Genomic DNA, 20601 nt, shown 5'->3' on the forward strand with positions numbered 1-20601 from the left:
AAACACCAGAATAAGCCTATGTAACCTTCTGTCTGAACCAACTTTATTATATGGAAGTAAAACATGTACCATAAAAAAGAAGAATGAAAAATGGATTCAAACAGCAGAAATGAAATTTCGCAGAAAAACAGCTGGATATACCAAGTGGGACCATAAAACAAATGAAATTTTACAATCCCTGAATATAAAGCCGATTAACACTACTGTATAAGTAAATATAAACAAAAGTGATTAGAACACCTAAATTGAATGGACAATAGCAGACTGCCAAAATATTACAAATATAAAATAAATCGGAAAATATTAAAAAAAAAAAAAAAAGAAATGGAAGACCAAGAAAGCAATGCCATGAAACTGAAACAGACCACTTGGCCTCAAGTCCATGATAAGAAGAAGAACAACTGCATTTTTAAACATTACTATTACACTGTGTTAAAACTACAAATCAAAGCTAGTAGGTAGTGTTAAAAAAAAATTAAAAATTTCATTCTTTTCTTTTAAACATTGGTGATAAGCTTTTATTTGTGTCCCCTTCCTAGTAAGGTAAGTGGTCAAACAAATAACTATAATTGTATTAATTTTAACTTGTTTTTGAAACTTAAAAATAAATAGGCAATAAACAATGTTTATATATCAAATGAAATTCAAGTCAATTTTGGTAGATATGAAAGAACCTCTTCAGTGATTTCTCTGGACAATACCATTTTTTTTATGTTGTTTCAGAATAATTGCATATTCTTACTTTAAAAAAAAAAGCTTCATAAAGAACAGTTAGTGACTGAATGCTCTTTTGCATAAATTTCCATTTAGTAGAATTTCCCAGAATCGATCCATAATTTCAAATTGTAGGTGGCATTTGTGGTATAACAAACTTACGACCGGAGAGAAAATCACAACGAAAAAAAAATAATAATTACAATAAATAATTGTAATACATTTATTATTGGAAATAATGGAAACTGAGTAATCAATAGAGGAACTATGTACCAAAGATGACTTCATCTTTTAATTATAAAATATCACTAAAGATTTATATTTATGCATAATAATGCAAAGATTAATTTATTTACTGTTTTAAAAATATTTTAATGTCTTCCTTTTAATTTTTGTTTATTCTACATGAAATTTAGCTTGGTTCATCAGCAAGAATAAAATTATAATACAATCAAATGTGTTAAAGTAACTGAAACATTACACAGTAATCCCTCAATTATTGGCTGTGTTGGAAAATCCATTTGCTCTTCAGATAATTTGAGAGTTTGTCATCTCTCCCCTGTAGTACCAGGGGAGAGATGACAAAACTCAAGTTACTTCAAGTAACTGAGAGTTCAGTTACTTGAAGGCTAGATAGCTGAAAGATTACTGTGTATACACACACACACAATGCATGCATGCTACTATTTGGTACTTTACTTCTTGAATGGCATTCATTACTACAAGTTGCACAGATTCTTCTAGACCCATGATTGCTTCAATATATTCTATAAAACAATGATTAAAACACCTAATTAATATTTTCATAAGAAGTTATCACAATACAGTATATACAAACATGAAGCTAAAAACACTATGTTAATGAAAATTCAAATGTGACAAACTAATTTAATTTTCTGATCAACTGTTTTTAATCAAAAATTTAGGATTTTTCACGGGGGAAGTCAGAGAAGATAACATTATGTATGAAGGTTATTTCAAAAGCTGTGCACATGTTGCCAAGCAGGTAATTTCCACTTTTGCATTGATTGTATGATAGAGTGAATGGATAGGGCTTTCGTGAAACCTTGTGAATCTTGTCATCATTGCATTCCTATGCTTTGTTGGTCTGCCTTTCAATAGATTATGCACTAAGCTTCATTAACCTAGATGAGGTGCCTCATAAAATTGAGAAACTCAGCAAAAACAGACTTCTGAGAATAAAAAAACACTAACACAGATTTCTCTGTGAATAATTCATCATAAATGGAAAACAAAGTGATATCAGTACTGTTCAAGAAAATAAGGAGCAGCCAACTTTAAATTTAAAAAATACACATGCAAAATGAAGTGCATCCATATTGATGGGAAAAAAAAATTGACCAGTCAACTTCAAGATAACTGAAAGAAAAATCTCAAGTAAAAATTATACTAATGTTTCAAAGTTCCCTAGAGAAAGAACTAGAGCCCTAGTTCTTTCAGACTTTTATAGATAGAAAACAAATATTTCAGGAATCATACTCAGAACTACTACTGTGGGTGGGTGCAATATGAAGATGGAATTATGCAATGTGAAACAATGTTTCTCAATTTTGGACAAAAATTCTCAAGCTGTTTCCAGATCAATTTAAACAGAAAAACTATAAAAATCCAATCTACACACACAATGAGAGAAGAGGTCAAAAGTGCAGCGAAATCTGTGAAGTACATAAAAATGTATAAAAATATACTGCAAAATATCAAACTCACTCACATTATCAAATATTGCCAGGACTAATGAATCTTACACTGATTTCTATAGTTCATTGCTTTCACCAATTTTACTATTTCAGAACAATGTGTGAATAAAAAAACATTTGTTATGTGAAATTAGTAGGAATAGGAACTGATGGAACAGCAAATATTTTAGAGTCAAAGTACATCCTGGACCACAAATATGACTGCAACAATTAATCCCAAATCTGGAGGACTGTTTTAGACTACTCTCAGCTCAAAATACATAGACCACCTTATACCTAGATGTAAAGGATGCCAGGATAGGATGTTAGTTTTAGTTCTTTTCCCCATTACAGTTCAAATTATTTCCACAATTACTTGATTGCAACTGAGCTAATCAACAGGTGATGAGAGTACAAAAATACTATCTCAGATGACAATAAACTGCATGTGTATATACATATCTTCCCTTTCAATGTTATGCTCAATGGCTTGTCATGGCCAAATAACTTTGCTTTTAGAAACCTAATTGCTGCTTATGATAAGGCAATTAATCCTATTTTCATTGTCTCTTATGCCTGTAAATTGCAAGAATTTTTCTGGCTAGTTTTGAACCCAAGTCTTTTCAATTAAAGGGCATCACTGATAAATGAATGAGCCATATATATAACTAAAACCAAAGTGTTTTGTTCCACAAGATATCTGCTCCTTAAAGGTTACTGTTGAAAGCAGCTAATGGCTGGGTACTAGAAGAGCAACAAAAAATGTGCTAGTATGATGAGTCATGTTTCCAGCTGCTATGCATGTGGCACAACAAACATAAATTAACTTGCAACTTGACCATGTTGCACTTGTTCCCATATAAAGAGCTAGGACAATATTGTCCTATGTATTTCATAATGGAGTACAATCCACAGGGCTTCAAATATTAACATGTTCTTTCTCATTTATTTGTCCACAGTACAGATTACCATAAAAATTATGGTAATCTGTATAGATTACCATAAAAAACCTACATTTCAGTTTGGTATGACAATTTCAATGTTATTTCAAAACTGTTGGTTTAGATTTTTATTGCAAACAGTAGATACCCAAGAAGTTGGCTGTATGCTCTGTCAAACCTGAGTTCTCTGGATGGGGACAGCAGATGTCCTGTTGGTGGGCCTCTAATCTTGTGGCCAGATATATTGTGGTTATGCTAATACAGAGAAGGCCACATCTATACAGCATTCTAACACCTAATAGTCAAATTTTTCTTGATCTTGTCTTTGTCAAAACTGAAACAAGAGCCATTTATTCAAAGTTCTGACATATTATCACAGCATATTAGTAATTCTAAAGGATATGCTGTTGATGAATGGTACAACCAGTGTACTGTAAAATTCTTGGTGGTTTTCTCTGACACTCATTTTGTAACTAGAATGAAATTTTTGTTGGAATCATTCAAGCTAAGGTGGCTATGGTTTTAATTCTTCATATCTGAAGTTATCCTCTTTAATGATTCTCTCACAGTCACTATTGTAAAATAGTGAACTATTGATAACTAAACAAAAAGCAAGTACTAACAAGAAAGGGTAAACTCATATACAAATTTACTCTACACATCTAAATCAAGTGATCAAGTTTATGCAAAGTAGTCAAGTTGTGAACAAATCATAGCCTTATAGAGGGATAACGATAATAATAACCTCCCTATCTTTACTTGTTAATGTGTTTCTCAACATCCAAGTAATCCTTTGGGCTATTTTGCCAACTTTTGCAATTTGCCCTCTAAATTTCAACTCTCTCTATCTACTGTTACTTCCAAATCCCTAGCCTCATCAATTTCCTGCAATCCAATACCATTAAGATATACAGTATTTAATGTTTTCATCCCAAAATGCATAACAAGACATTCTGCAACATTAAACTGATAACGATTATTCTTTGCCCACAATGCCAGTTTATTTAAATCACCTTGCACGATTTTAGGAGAATGCTTCAAAGCACTGTTTGAATAATTCCCTTCACAGCATATATTTGAACCATTACCTTTTTATATATTAATTATACACCGAGTTAGATTAGGAACACCCTCCTTGATTTACATATTTGGCATGATAATGAAGTACCACATGATATTAACATCACTTGCAGCTACTATAAATGGGCACACCTATCCTCTGTATGTAATCAATAAACGTTTGCCAGTAATGGGGAAAAGTAGCAATATAAGCCTATTTGACTGCAGGCAGATAGTCAGGGCAAGGGAAGGTGCTAGTATTTTGGAGACAGCCACGCTTGTTGGTTGGTCCTGCACTACTGTATCAAGGGTATACCAGGACTGGATTAACCATGAACAGACATCTGGCAGAGTGATCACATTGGTCAGCCATGCATGGTTGATCCTGGAGGTGAGCATCAGGTGTCACAATTGGTATCTTAGCAGCGACATGGAAGTCACACAGAAGTACAACAATGGAGCAGTTTTATCCATTTCCACATGCACCATACCTTGCTTTGCCTGGGGGTTCCTCAGCTGGAGACTAATAGTGGTACCCATAATGACGGCCAAGCATCGCAAACAATGTCTTGCATGGGCCAAGGGACGTCGACAATGGACCATCAACAGATAGAAGAAGGTTGTCTGGAGTGATGAGTCCCATTTCCTGCTGCACCATGCTGATGGCCAAGTTTGCATCTGGCGTATACAGCATAAAGCCCTATACCCCGGTTACACAGTTGGGGTTCAACAGGCCGGTGAAGGTGGCGTTATAGTCTGGGGAGCTTTTCCTGCCATGCTCTAGGTCCACTGGTTATCATCCCGCAGACATTGAATAGTGATTGCTACTGGGACCTGTTAGCTGACCATCTTCATCCATATCTGCAGGAGCTCTACCTTCACCACAGTGGCATCTTTCAACAGGACAACACACCTTGTCATTGGGCTAGTACAACTACTGAGTGGTTGGAGGAACTTGACAATGAAGTTGTCACATTGCCTTAGTCCTCAAACTCTCCTGACTGTAACCCAAATGAATATGTGTGGGATATGCTAGAACAGGGTGTGAGACCTGCTGATCTTCCTTCACAGAATGAGAGTGAACTGACAGAGTTGTTGCAGCAGACATGGGTCAAGTTAATTTGGAGGATGTTTGACATCTTGTGGAATCTGTTCTCGTAGGCATCTGCAAGCCATGATTGCATAGAGAGGTGGGCCAATGTGTTATTAGGTGAGTGTTTGTAATATAAAGCTAACTCAAAGTATACACAATAATTTAAGGAGGGTTATTCAGTTGTTTGCTGAGGAGGGAAGTATGCTAGTTAATAAAGGTGATGATGCAGATATCCTTCAAGGCAATTTAAATAAACTGGCCTCTCTCTATATCAACTTATGACAGAATACTTACCCATGCAGTATTCTGGCAAATGCCTTTGCAGAGTCCAGCAGTATTATGGCATAGCCATTTCCCTTAACTAATCTCGATGTCACTATTATAAAATGCAATAAATTACTAAGGCAGAACCTACCTTTAACAAAGGTGTGTTGCCCCCATAGAGAATCATATTCCTATCCATCCATTGGTGGATTTTACTTTAACTAACTTTTCCAATATTTTAACCATCCTTCCTGACACACTAAGTCTGTAATTTGTTATTTCGATCTTAGAACCACCTTTATGTCATGGATCTTACTCTCTTTTCACTTCCTGGAACTTTGTCAGAACTGAGACGAACAATTTCATCAGAGGTGCTGCCAATTCTTTTGCACATGGGCCAACATGCCATCCAGTTTCACTGCTGTATTCACACTGATATTTTTCAATATGCTAAACAGCTCTAGGTTGTCCATTTCAATTCTCACATCAGCAAACTGCAATATCTCCACATGGATGATACACTCTTGCAAAGTGATCCCTTAGTAACTTAATTATTCTTCTGCTACTAACACCGATTAAAATTAACTTTCATAATCAGAGGAATGATAATTTCTCTTACTTGCAACATATATATATATATATATATAATAAAAAAAAAATTTTGGATTTACTCTCAATCTGATTTTGCCTTTCTTATCATACTACTCATCTTTCTTGCCAACCTTTGTACTGGTCATGAGTATATGATGATAACCTTTTTCTTTATATTTCCTCCACAGTGTGTTCTTTTTTTTTTTTTGATTAATTTACTTTTGAATAGTTTCAAAAGTGAATAAGCCAGTCAACTACAACAGAATGTAACTTACTGAAGAATTCAACTAGATGTCCTCAACAAATTTTAACAATAAGAACACTAAAAAGTTCGAAAAAGCTGCACTAATGAATTGATTGTATTTATTACTGGCAAGAAGACCAAAGAAATTAAACTATGTAATTAAATATATATATATATATAAAGGATATAGAAATATTTGGAAAGATACCTTGTTTGCTATCACAATTAACAGCACAACCTAAAATTAATTGCAATAGTCTACCCAGTTCGGCTGGATTATTTTTCTCTCCTACAGCTAAAACATCAGGCATTCTAAATTCAGTAATCTGTTGGCCCAAAACCTAGAGATGAAAAGAGAAATTGTTGAAGGGGGAAAGTGGACATGTCAGTTAAAACAAAAGCTATTTCATAACTCAAAAATCATTTGGAAAGACACATTAAAATAACTTTAATGCAAAATTAATATTTTTTTAAATCAATCCCACACAAAAAAGGTTAAAGAATCAACTTTTAGTAATGTGTGGACTATGCATATTGTTGATGTATATCTAAAGTTTTTGAAAAAATTATCACTGTTACTATTTAATGAGAAATTGTTAGCAGACCAAATATGATGTGCATTTTATATAAGTTAGATCAGTGGTCGCCAAAGGGGTCGATATGACATTGTTAGGGGTCGATTCTGGCTCAGGGGTCGACAGAAAAATATAAGACATCATTGTATGGGTAATAGTTAATTCGGTTAACTTAGATTACCTCCATGACAAAAGACATGGAGGTAATGACAACGCAATTAAGAGTGAATCGTGGGATCAGCACCTCCATCTTACAGGTCCATGAATAGGACCTGTAAGATGGAGTAAGGTCATGAAAATAGTTACCGAGGCCAATCAAGTAGGTCAAAATTACATATTTACCAATAAACGGATGTTTGTTTGTGGTTCCTGCCAGCTGGCGCAGTAGGAGCGAGATTGCAACACGTGCGTGGTTCTTATTTAGTGATACTTACAAGTATTCGATCCCAGTCTCATTTTTGTGCATCGACATACAAGTGAGCGTTAATGTTCTAAAACTCATCAACATACATATTATAATTCAATCGTTATTCATTCATGAATAAAACTCTATGTTGAAGAGTTGAGCAGCGCTAGTAGTAATACCAGTGATATTACTAGTGATAGTAATAGTAGTAGTAATAGTAATATAATAATATATACTATATTATACATACAATAAACACTGCAACTATAAAATAAACAATCTAAAAACTCACATAAGCGTCTTTTTTTGTTTGTCCTATTATAATTACATAATAGTAAAAGATGGGGGGGTCGATAACAAGTCAAGACTCTTGAAGGAGTTGACGGGCAAATAACTTTGGCGACCCCTGAGTTAGATCATTTCATTAAGCATCCTCACATGGTGAATACATCACACTAATCGCATATGACATTTTTCTATCATCTACTAATGAATTAAGTATCAACACACAATTGTATATATCCAAGCTCACTGGATATATAATATATAATCATTATACATTATGTAAATAGAAAATAACAGCAAAATTATAACGAAAGTATCATTATAGTTTAGCAGCTGATTATCAATGAATGAGGTGTCAACAAACCACCATATCCCAGATTTTTCTATTTTTCCAAAATGATACAATTTATTAATAACAGAAGAGTTCATGCTTTTGGAGAAAATGTCCTTGACATACATTCAAATATAACAATCCCACAGACAAGTTTGTGGGACCATTATGAGTATAAAATAAAACTATATTAAATTATTAAAAAATAATAAACTGCATTAAATGTTAAATATTAAGCCAGTTAATATTAAATTATGACTAGAATTCAGATGCTTGAAATCAATTCTTGATTCACAAATACTAAACTTAAAAATCTTTACTAGTGGTATAAACCCACAATCTGAAAACTTCACTTGTTAGCATGAATTTTCATAGCAATTTACTACCTACCTACCTAGTGGCACAACACTTGCTACTTGTATATATATCTTTTTTTTTTATTTCAAAATTTCCAAAGTTTATATTGCTACTGTTAACCCCCCTACCTTCAGTACTATTTCTGCTCTTTACCTATAGCACTCAGTTCTCCGCCCCCCCACACACTCTCCTCTGAACTTAGTATTGACTTAAATGATTTTAAGTCAAGACTCAAGCTCAATCAACTGAAAACATTTCTGCAAAAGAAAAGAGGCAGCTCCATTTTGGTAGAAAACTGAGTTATAGGTTGACCTGTATGTTGAGCTGTTATGTATGTAAAAACTGAATAGATTGTAGATTGAGATAAGAATGCAAATAGCTCTAGTAAGCCAGTGAAGTAATAATAATGATTATAGTACTTTCACTCTAAAACTTTGCAACTAATATTCATGATTTCTTGTAAACATTTCATTGTGATTTTCATAAACCTGTGTTGTTTAATATTCTCTGATATATTCCCATGTAGTAATATATAGTTTTGTAACAACATTTTGTTACTTATTTTAATTATTTATCTTCATTTCTGATATATGCTCACACATAGACATGCACTTTGCCATGCAACAGGTTGGGTTAATCCTTATTCCTGGTGTCTTATGTTTGTAGATTTCATGTGTTCTTCTGGCCAGTTTGCTTGTTTTGAGGGATGAAAAACCCAAGTTTCCAGGAGTTAAAAAAAAAAACCTCCATCTCTCTATGAGACCAGCTAAATCTTCATCTGATTGAAAAGACCTGAGAAAGTTTCTTACATCATAGATGGGAATCGAAACAGGGCTTTCCAAATAAAGGGCCCACCTATATCAAATGAGCTGCAGATACTCAATTATTTACCTTTTTTGAATAGCAATCAAATTAAAAAAAAATTTTTTTTTTTTTTTTAGCATTACGATATGCTCTTCAAATAGATAACATTAAATAACATGGGCTTGTGACCACCAATGGTGAACAATGTTGCGTTATTCCAATTATTCAATCCACAACTTTTGATCTAATTTAATTCATTTAGTAATAACTATGGAAATTTTTATGGAAAGGGGAAAAAAAAAACAAAAAACTTTTGTTGGAAGGCAATTACTGTCTACTACTAAGTGCATTCATCCAGATGCTGATTTGGGAAAAAGTTTAGAAATTAGCCCATGCCTCATCATAGAACTAATGCCAAACAAAACATTTTTAATTCAAATCAGTAACAAGCAATGTGCAGATAAGTTCTAGTTCTATGATGAGATGCATATGAGTTTGAAACCTTGAAAATAAAATAGTATATAATAGCAGCAAATATGATGCTAAGAAGGAAATCTCAGAGCGAGGTCACATATCAACCACATCAGCTGTAATATCTTTTCCTTGATTTATTCACACTACTCGCACTCACTTTCTCCAAGAGAACACCATTCCAACAATGCACTTTTCCATTAGAGAAAAATCTAGCTCTCATTTTTTGGCTGAATTTATTTTCAACTTCTTAACCTGTCACAATCTTGGTCACTTCCCACTGAATCCTCTCCACTTCCTCAGCCTCAAGCAATCCAGATGTGGCCTTATTAAAGCTTTACAAAGAGGAATAATAACATTCCTATCCTTGTTCATTAGTGTTCTTCAGCATTTAGGTAACTCAAACTATTTTGCCCACCTTTATAATATGCCTTTTAAAACTTTAATTCTACCCACAATAATCCCTTGGCTTCATCAATTTCTCATAACCCATTTATATCAAAGTTAATCTCCCAAACGGCCAGGACGTCTATAGATGTCCAGCTAAATCTGGATATGATTTAACCCACCTGTTGAAAGAACACGGATAAGAAGTGCAATTTGGGCTGTGATGTCGTTTAGAAGGTGTGATAAACCCTCACGCTGAAGAGAACACTTAATAGGATTATCTCGTGATCACAGCTGCGTCTCAGTTGCCTTTAAAAAGAAACGCACTTCCTTGTTCTATGCTGGGTAACTGGATCTTAGTTATATTGGATAGACTAAAAATATAGAAATTATTTATATTTTTGTTTTCTCTTTTTATTGTACAATACAATTTTAATGCTCAGACAAAATAAAGATCCTTCAATAATTTCTTTATTTAAATAATGCCTTACCTTGGAGAACCAATTTCATTTAAAATTTTTTTGCACTAATTTTTTCTAATCACTTACTCCACAAAACATTTTCTTTGTTCTCGAATAAATTAATTCACGATAAGTATCTGAAATATTATTAAAAAAAAAAACAAACGAAAACTGGCTGCGGACATTCCAGATTACATTATTTTTAATTTTGTTTAAAATCATCAAAATCGAATAATACTTCAATGATTTCCTTTAGGACGCGGTTTATCAACTTTGCTTTATAGAGAATAACATGAAATTCTTTAATCATATCACTAAATTTTTTTCTTTATATAGTAATTACTGTTCTTTGCACTTTCTTGGTTGACCTGTATAATTAGTCATTGCAAAATCAAATTAACAGTTATGATTTAAATTTATATGTATATATTTGTTGCATAATTCAGATATTATGCTCCAATTTTTAAAGTAAGCAATACATCATCATCATCATCATCAAATTCCTGCCATGTACCCTCAAGGGGTGTACAGGATATGACAGTACTACATGAAAAAATTAAATCATTACTAACTTCCTATCTACAATTTTCCTCCAAATCAGTCTGTTACTTGTCAAGACTCCAACATTATCAGATCTTATATTTCCATCGTCTAAGGCACTTTGTACCGTATCAATCCACCTATATCTTGGTCTTCCTCTGGGTCGTTTTCCTGCCAACCTGGCAGAGAACACTTGTTTTGCTAATCTTTCCTCTCCCATTCTATTTAGGTGACCATACCATCTGAGATTAGCTCTGCTAACACATTCCTGGATGCTGACAATGTCAAGTTCTTTCCTAATATCCTCATTTTTAATATGATATTGCCATTGATGCCATCTGTTCATGCCTCTAATCTTTCTCAGGACTCTCATATCTGCGGTCTCTAGTCTTTGGTCAAGTGTTTTACTTCTGACCCAGCTCTCAGATCCATAAGTTAAAATTGGTTTGAACACCGTCTTGTATACAGCTAATTTAGTGTTCCGACTAATTTCTTTCTTATTCCATATGAATTTATTCAATTGACTTCCCACGATACCAGCTTTGCTGATTCTGTTGTCTATTTCTATATTTAGTTTACCATCTTCAGTAAAAATTGTGCCTAAGTAGCTGAAATGTTTTACTTGATCCACAGGTTCTCCATTCACAACACAGTTGACATTTTCAATGATTCTGCCTATTTTCATTGTCTTTGTCTTTTTATTGCTGACCTTCATACCATATCTATTACAACAGCTATTCAATTTAGTCAGAGAATCTTGCAGACTTGTAGCGGATTTATTTAGAAGTATAACATCATCCGCATAAAGCAAAGAGCTGACATTAACATCTCCAATTTTGATATCAGGTTTAATACCACATTCCTTCATAATGTGATCCATATAGATAATGAATAACAGAGGGGATAATGTACATCCTTGTCTCACACCAGATTTAACATTAAACCATCTTCCTGTACTTCCTTCAATTCTAACTGCTGACTCACAACTCAAATAAAGACTAAGTATTGCTTGATATAATGCCCCATTGACACCATATAACTGCAGCGTATTGAATAGCTTCTCTCTTGGCACCTTGTCATATGCCTTTTCCAAATCGACAAAACTTAAATACAGATCTTTGTTATATTCCCATGCTTTCTCGACTATTTGTCGTAAAGTGAAGATCTGATCCTGACAGCCTCTATTTGGCCTGAATCCAGCTTGTTCTTCACCAAGCTTTTCTTCCACAATTCTTCTCAACCGTTTCTCAAGTACACTTGCATAGATCTTGCCAGGAACACTCAGTAGGGAAATACCTCTGTAATTCTCGCATTCAGTTTTATTTCCCATTTTATATATGGGTACTATGAGAGCTCTACTCCAATCATCGGGAATTCGTCCCTCTGTCCAGGCTTTCTGAACTATGCAGTGCAGCCACTGTAAGACTCTTATACCACCATACTTCAGCATTTCTGGTCGAATATCATCTACTCCTGCTGCCTTTCCACATTTCAAGCCTTTGATGGCTTTTTCTACTTCAAGTATGGATATGTATTCCTGACTGCATGCCTGGTCAGTGTTTTTTATCACTGTGCTGTCATCACTGCTTGTTTCATTTAGCAGTTTTTCAAAGTAATTACTCCATACTTCAAGGATATCTTTTTCTCCTGTTTTCATTTCACCTTTATCATCTCTAATTCCTTTTACAGCACTCTTTCCTCCATTCCTAAGCTTCTTCAACAACCTCCAGAATATTTTGCCACCTTCTTGATATTTATTTTCTATATTCTTGCCAAAGTCCTCCCATGACTTTTGTTTAGCTAGTTTTACACACTGTTTAGCTTTCTTACATTTGTCTCTGTATTCTGTAAGAGTAAAAGCTGACTTATTTGCCAGGAAATTTTGATATGCTTTCTTCTTTTCCTTCACTGCCTCTTTAACTTCCTGTGTCCACCAGGGAGTTCTGATTTTTTTATCTTTGCACACAACCTCACCACATGCCTCTCTGGCAGAATCAATCAATGTTTCCTTCAGAGTTTGCCACTGAATCTCCAAGGTTTGATTCCTGTTCTCAAACTCTTTCATTTTCTTTTCAATAATATTTCTGTATTTTAGTCTACAGTTTACATCTGACAGCTGCTCAACTTTTATTCGCTTTAAAACTTTCTTACATGTTATTCTTTTCAATATGAAATTCAATTTTATCCTGCTCAAGACTAAATAGTGATCACTTCCAATTTCAAATCCTCTGTACACTCTGGTGTCCTGCACCAGGGAGAAAACATCACTATCAACAATAACATAGTCAATGAGACTTTTCTTATTCCTAGCCTCTTCTCTCCATGTGAATTTGTGCACATTTTTATGTTGGAACATGGTGTTAGTAATAACCAGTCCATGTCCTGAGCAGAAATCCAACAGATATTTGCCATTATTATTAGCTTTGCTCTTTTCTCCAAATTTTCCCAAAATATTTTTGTATGTCTCACAATCATTTCCTACTCTACTATTTAGATCCCCAACAAGGACCAACTTTTCCTTTTTCATTGTGTCAGTTGCTTTTTCTAAAGCCTCAAAAAATTCCTCCACTTCTATCTTAGTAGAACCTTCTGTGGGACCATAGGCACAAATAAGTCTCATTGTCCAGTTCCCCATTCTCATATTTGCCCACATTACTCTACTTGAGACTGACTGCCATTCAAGAAGATTAGCCTCGTATTTTGTGTTGAATACTATGGCTACTCCTTCTTTTCCTTGATTGTTATTGCCTGAATATAACATTTTGTATTTATTGCTCAGAAAGATCTCACCAGTTTTGGTCTTTTTTGTTTCAGTCACCCCTATTATGTCGATCTGGTACTTATCTAATTCCTCAGCTAGCTCCATTTCTTTGCCATTCAGGCTTCTTACGTTGATAGTACCGATCTTTAACTCTGGTGATGTTGAGTTGGGATTTGTTTTCAGATTTGTTCCAGTAGCTGACTTTTCGCTGTTCGCCCTGGTTCCCTGGCGAAAACAACGGGGGCCTTGTTTAACTGGGCGACGCCCCAGCCGGCATGAAATTTTGTCATGTTGTACCATCATTTTTTATTTTGGTTTAACCAATAAGAATACAATTTGGTCGGCTAAATCCCAAATTGCCAGCCCATCCTCGTTCGTTCAGTATCAAAGTAGATACCCAACAGGGTGCACCACGAGAAGGTGAGGATTGGACATTAGGTCAGAAGCCCTGGTCGGTTCTCCGCCTTCCTTTAAAGGCTATGTGGAGGTCTCCTCTCAGTTATACAGCTTTGACCCTTAAGCACACTTATGCTTATATTCTATAGTTCAAAATATGTATATGCAAATGCATCAAATGTGAAATTTCATTTCCATATTTTTACCATAGAATTGAACTTTATTTCACATTTGATAGTTTAACCCTCCCCCCTATAGAAATTTAGAGTAGTTATGTAATTGAGTTCCAGGAGAAGATAAGGGGGGGGGGGGTAAGAATTAGAAATCTTCAAAATGAGCAAAAAAAATGTTGAATCATTCTGTATATGATATCTTTCATATTATATTTTCAACATATCTACAAGGATATGCACTGGATATTATAGTAATGTGCATAAAAAAAAAATAATAAAAATAAAAGACGAAGGCGAAGAATCACTGCTAAAATATCATTGGATAGAAATTTTTGATACCAAAAAGACTCACAATCGGAAAAATCGAGTAATGCATTTTAATATTTGTTGTTCATAAAGAAAAAACAACAAAATCATTTCTAAAACTGAAATGTGATGATCCATATAATAGTATTTTGTTAAGAAAGAAAGCAAAAGGTCATAATTATTTCAATATATATTATTTCTTCTTCTTCTTCTTCCTAACATGGAATATAGGCCATGTGGGCTGTTCCGGTCTCATGCCATCTCTTTCTTGGTCTTCCAATTCTTCTTTTTCCACTTATTTTGTATCTGTATAATATTTTTGGTAGTCTGTTGTTGTCCATTCGATTTAAATGTTCTAGCCATTTTTGTTTATACTGTCTTATGTAGTAATTAATTGGTTTTATTTTTAGGGATTGTAAGATTTCTTCATTTGTTTTGTGGTCCCACTTGGTATATCCAGCTGTTTTTCTGAGGAATTTCATTTCTGCTGTTTGAATTCGTTTTTCATCTTTCCTATTCATGGTCCATGTTTCGCTTCCATATAGTAGAGTTGGTTTTGACAAGATATTATATAGTCTGATTCTAGTGTGTTTTTGTACCAGGGATGGCTTAAATATATTATTTATTATGCCATTTACTTTGACAACGTTTGATATTTTAGTGTCTATGTCTTTTTCTTCTTCGTATGATAGATCACATCCCAAGTATCTGAAAGTGTTTACTTGTTCTACTATTTTATTATCTATCACTATTTTACTTCTTATTGGGTTTTCTCCTTTGAATGCCATTATTTTTGTTTTTTCTTTGGATATTATCATATTATATTGCTTTGAGATATCATTTAATGATTTTAATGATCTTTGTAAGTCATCTTCTGATGTAGCTAATACTATTTGATCATCTGCAAATAGTAGTGTATCTATCTTCATTTGCAGGGTCATTTGTATACCAAATGGGTTATGCTGTTTCCAGATTGTTAATATTTCATTTATATATATATTGAAAAGCAGAGGTGAGAGGGTACATCCTTGTCGTACTCCTCTTGATATATCTTTCCATTCTGAGGTGTGTTCTAATTTAACTGCTATTTTATTTCCTGTATATATTTCTTGAATAGATTGTAAAAGTTGGTTTGGTATGTTTAAATTGGTTAATATTTTAAACAATTTTTGTCGACTAATTTTGTCAAAAGCTTTTTCATAATCAATAAACGCCACATGTGTTTCTTTTTGAAATTCTCTTCTCTTTTCTATTAATAATTTTAAAGTAAAAATTCGATCTATGCAGAATCGGCCTTTTCAGAAGCCATTTTGTTCTTCTAGTAATTTGTTTTCTACAACTGCTTAGTTTCTCTTTTAATATTCCTGCATATATTTTATATCCTGTATTCAGCAGGCTAATTCCCCTATAATTATTGCAATTGTCTTTATTTCCTTTTTTATAGATTGGGATGACCAGTGCTTTTTTCCAAGAGTTCGGGGTTTTTCCGGACATCCAAACCATATTAAAAAATTTCAAAAGTCTTTCATTAAATTTTTCACCTGCATTTTTGTATAGTTCTATATTTATATTGTCTTCTCCTGGCATTTTCCTATTTTTCATCTTCTTTATTATATTTTTCAGTTCTAACATTGTGATATTTTCTATTAGGTCATTCTTTGTCTTATAAAATTTTAATTCATTATTCTCATCTGTCCAGAGATTTTGGAAATAGGTCACCCATTTTTCTAAATCTATTATTTGTATTTTTATCTTTTCTTTTATTTCTTTATTCATGTATTTTATTACTTTATAGGTTTTGGGTTGTGGCTTAAATAAATCCTTTTCTAGTTCTGTTACGAAATTGTTCCATCTTTCTCTATGTTTTTTTCCTTACTTCTCGTTTTGCAATTGCACTATTTCTTTTGTACTCTATTTCTGCTTCTATTGTTTTGGAATTTAGCCGTTTCTGGTAACTGTCCTTTTTGGTTTTTATTATATTTTCTATTTCTTTGTTCCAGTCTCGTAGTCCTCTTTTTCTAATCCATTTGTGCTTTATTCCTAAGGTTTCTGTTGCTGCTTTTGTGAGAATTTGTTTCAAATTTTCCCATTCATCTTCTATGTCACTTGATTCATGTATGGTTTCTGTTTTTAAGTTTGTGCATTTTTGATATTGTAGTCTAACTTGAGGATCCTGTAATGAAGAAATTTTGTAGCTTGGCTGGTAAGAATTTTCAATTCTATATGTTTTTAGCCACTTTGGTTTAAAACGAATTTTTGCTGATACCATATAATGATCAGAGTTTAATTCAAAGCCTCGATATGCTCTTACGTCTAAAATTAACTCCGCTAATTTAAAATTTGTGATAATGTAGTCAATTACTGATTTGTATCCTCTGGCTGACCAAGTATATTTATGTATTTCCTTGTGTTTAAACATTGAATTCATTATTCTCATATTATTATAAATGACAAAATCGCACAACCTGCGACCATTTTGATTACATGTATCTTCGCCAAATTTACCTATGTTTGTTTTGTATTTTTTGTTTCCTATTCTGGCATTTAAATCTCCTGTTAGCAGTAAATAGTCAGTTTTGTTTGTTTTATCTATGGCATTCTGTAATTCTTTATAAAATATATTACTGTCTTCTTCTTTTCCCTCTTCTGGTGCATATGCACCAATTATTGTTATGTGGCCTCTTAATGTCTTGAGTCTAATTTCTATTAGTCTTTCATTCAAATAGTTGTAATATACAATATTGTTCTTTAGGGATTTATGTACCATAATCATACCTGCTTTTGCTCTTTCTTCTTTTTTTACCCCACTGTAGATTTGTATATAGTTGTTTGTTTCTTTTGTATTATTGTATTATTCTTATATTATTTAAAAATATAAATATGTGACATAATATTTTCAAAGCAAACATTTGAAAATTTTCAAAAAAAAAAAAGTTTCTATATTATAAATAAAGTGAAAGAATAATCAATGCAACTCTTCCAGTGCACTGATTTGAAGAATAAAATACAGCAAATTTACTATTACTAAATAGATTCATTGCAAAGGCTGATTGGTGGTCATTTCATGATAGATTATTTTCGCACATGTGAAATTCATTTCAGTTTTTGGGAAGAGACACAATAAATCATTATAGAGGACAGTAAAGGAAATTCCAATTAACACATAAGACGAAAAAACAGGTGACATGAAAGTCACTCACCAACAGCTAATCCACTAATGACTCTAGAATAGCCATAACGGGATTAACTGCAAAGGAACGTGATGGCAGGATAAAAGGTAGAATACCGATGAAGTTTTGATCTTTTCATTACAAATTTCATGGATTTACACTTTGCCACATTAAACAAGCAGTCATTATCCTCTGCCCATAGTGCCAAATCTAAAAGTCATCTTGCAGAATCTCTATATCATCTTCATTAACTAAAAGCTTTTGCAGTTTTGTGACATCCCCAAATAACTGGGGGATGTACAAAAATAAAATTATTTTTGTATGTTTGACAATCATTTCCTACCCTGCTATTTAGATCCCAAACAAGGACCAACTTTTCCTTTTTCATTGTATCAGATGTTTTCTATAAAGCCTCAATAAATTCCTCCACTTCTACTTTAGTAGAATCTTCTGTGGAACTGTCAAAATAAGATAACAGAAATAGTAAAATAAGTAGAAGGAAAATATTTGAAATAAAACATTAAAGCTATATGCATATAAGTTTAATGTGGATAATTTGTATATATGTAAATAAGTTATTCTTCTTAATATTATTTTGTCAATAAAGGTTGTTACAAGATTGACACGCAAAATTTTCCAGTACATGATTAGTATGGGGAGAATTAAGAAATCAATCCTGGAAATTGAAAAAGAGTTTAGTTAGAAAGGGCATAAGAAGTAGACTGAAATAGGTTGCTAGAGTCAGTTGAGAGTGCTGCATCAGTGAATAAGTTTAAAACAAAGTATACAACAGCTATTGTGGAAGCGAAGGTTAGTATTTGGCTTTCACAATGTTAATGAACTTCCCAGGATGTGTCTACGGACTCTGTGGAGGTGTCCATACAAAGGTGGTCTGAAAAGTTCTCAGCATAACAATGAAAAAACGAATTTATAATTTCAAAATTATTTATATTTTTCAACATAATCTCCCTTAAGACTAATACATTTATTTCAGTGATGCTCCAGCTCCATTATCCTATCCCTGTAATAGTTCTAAGTAAGATCTGCAAAATACCCCTCTACAGCTATAATCACTTCTTCATTCGAAGAAAAACGCTGACCAGCAAAGAAGAGTTTTAGTTTTGGGAAGAGATAGAAGTCAGAGGGAGCCAAATCTCGGGAATAGAGTGGATGTTCCAACAATTTATAGTGTTGGAACATCCACTTAATTTTCCTTAATTTTCCTATTGCCAAAACACCTTTGTGGGCAAGTGCATTGTCCTGATGAAAGATGATTTCTTTCTTCTGCAAACCGGGTCTTTTGATTTTTTTTGTCTAGTTTGGAAAGATCGGAATAATATTCCCTAGTTATTGTTTTACCCTTTTCAAGATAATTAATAAATAAAATGCCTTTCACATCCCAAAACACTGATGCCATAACCTTTCTTGCTGATGGAACTGACTTTGTCTTCTTTGGCGCTGAACAACCAGCTTCTGTCCACTGTTTTGACTGCTGTTTGGATGCTGGTGTGTAATGTTGAATCCCATAGATAAAATGATGCACAAAATCAGTTTTATTCTTGTTAAAACACTCCAAGCACTATTCAGAGATTTTCATGCAAGTGTATTTTTGATCTACTGTGAACAAGCGTGGCACCGATCTTGCACAAAGCTGTTTCATTTGCAATTCTTCATGCAAAATATATCTTGCACGTTCTTTTGAAATGCCTATAATCTCAGCACTTTGAGTCGCCAGTCATCCAATACCATATCGTGCACTTGATCAATGATTTCTGGTGTTGTTACACTTTTTGGATGTCCTTCACGTGGATCATCTTCAAGGCTGGTACAGCCACATTTAAACTCGGCAGCCCATTTCTTAACTGTCGAAAACGAAAGAGAAGAGTGCCCATAAACTTTTATGAACTTCAAATGAATTTCTTTTGGCATTAAACCTTCTTTTACAAAGAATTTTATAACCACACGATACTCAATTTTATTCATTTCAAGGGATGTCTCACCCTTTTTGGAATCCCTTATCCTATACAAACTAGAAGACAGCAAACACAGTAGAGGAAGACCACACAAACAATTTTGGCAATACAGATGACTGTATAAAACAAACTATGATAGAAAGACTTGCAATTTCACATGGATGCTTATGACAGATGTATCAACTTAGAAAAAATAAAATCTTGCCGAAAGTGTTACAATCTATGGTCAAGACCGAAAGCTTTCAGACCACCCTCGTAATAATGCCCAGTGTTATAAAATTACTGAATGTTGATAATCTCCAACATTCAAGCCAGTTAGCAGGCCTGCATGATGAATCTCACTTCTCTACCAATAAATTGTGAAGACTTCATTGAAAAGGAACTAAAAATAGCAACATATCAGACAAAAGCAGGGAAATCCCCAGGGACTTTCCTAAGCTTTTGTTAGATATCACACATAAAAAATATGTGTGATATCACATATATTTTGTGTGACATCGAATCTGTGTGATAAAATATGTGAATAGATATCACACATATTCCAATCTCTTTACCATAATGAATCAAACTTTAAACACTAGAATGATACCTCAATAATGGAA

General features: G+C 33.5%; 1 protein-coding gene across 5 annotated transcripts in view; it reads right to left on the reverse strand.

Moving 5' to 3' along the window:
* The window catches only part of LOC150095558 (protein Hook homolog 3-like), a 236182-nt gene that overhangs the window by 184078 nt on the left and 31503 nt on the right, over window positions 1-20601 (reverse strand). For 4 of the 5 annotated variants that reach the window (XR_016550036.1, XR_016550035.1, XM_090409833.1 and 1 more), the window contains exons 5-6: window positions 6812-6944; window positions 1414-1481 (exon numbers count right to left, since the gene is read on the reverse strand). Coding sequence is in view for 3 of the 5 variants with exons in the window: in XM_090409833.1 (XP_090265959.1) it covers window positions 1414-1481; window positions 6812-6944 (201 nt within the window). In the remaining 2 variants the exon portion in view is untranslated. Of the gene's footprint in view, window positions 1-1413; window positions 1482-6811; window positions 6945-18369; window positions 18476-20601 lie in introns of those variants that run through there. The other variant, XM_090409836.1, reaches the window with a different exon arrangement.

This window comes from Typopeltis vanoorti, chromosome 20 (assembly GCF_054136105.1).
Source record: "Typopeltis vanoorti isolate ZY-2024b chromosome 20, IOZ_Tvanoo_1.0, whole genome shotgun sequence".
NCBI classification, from domain to species: Eukaryota; Metazoa; Arthropoda; class Arachnida; order Uropygi; family Thelyphonidae; genus Typopeltis; species Typopeltis vanoorti.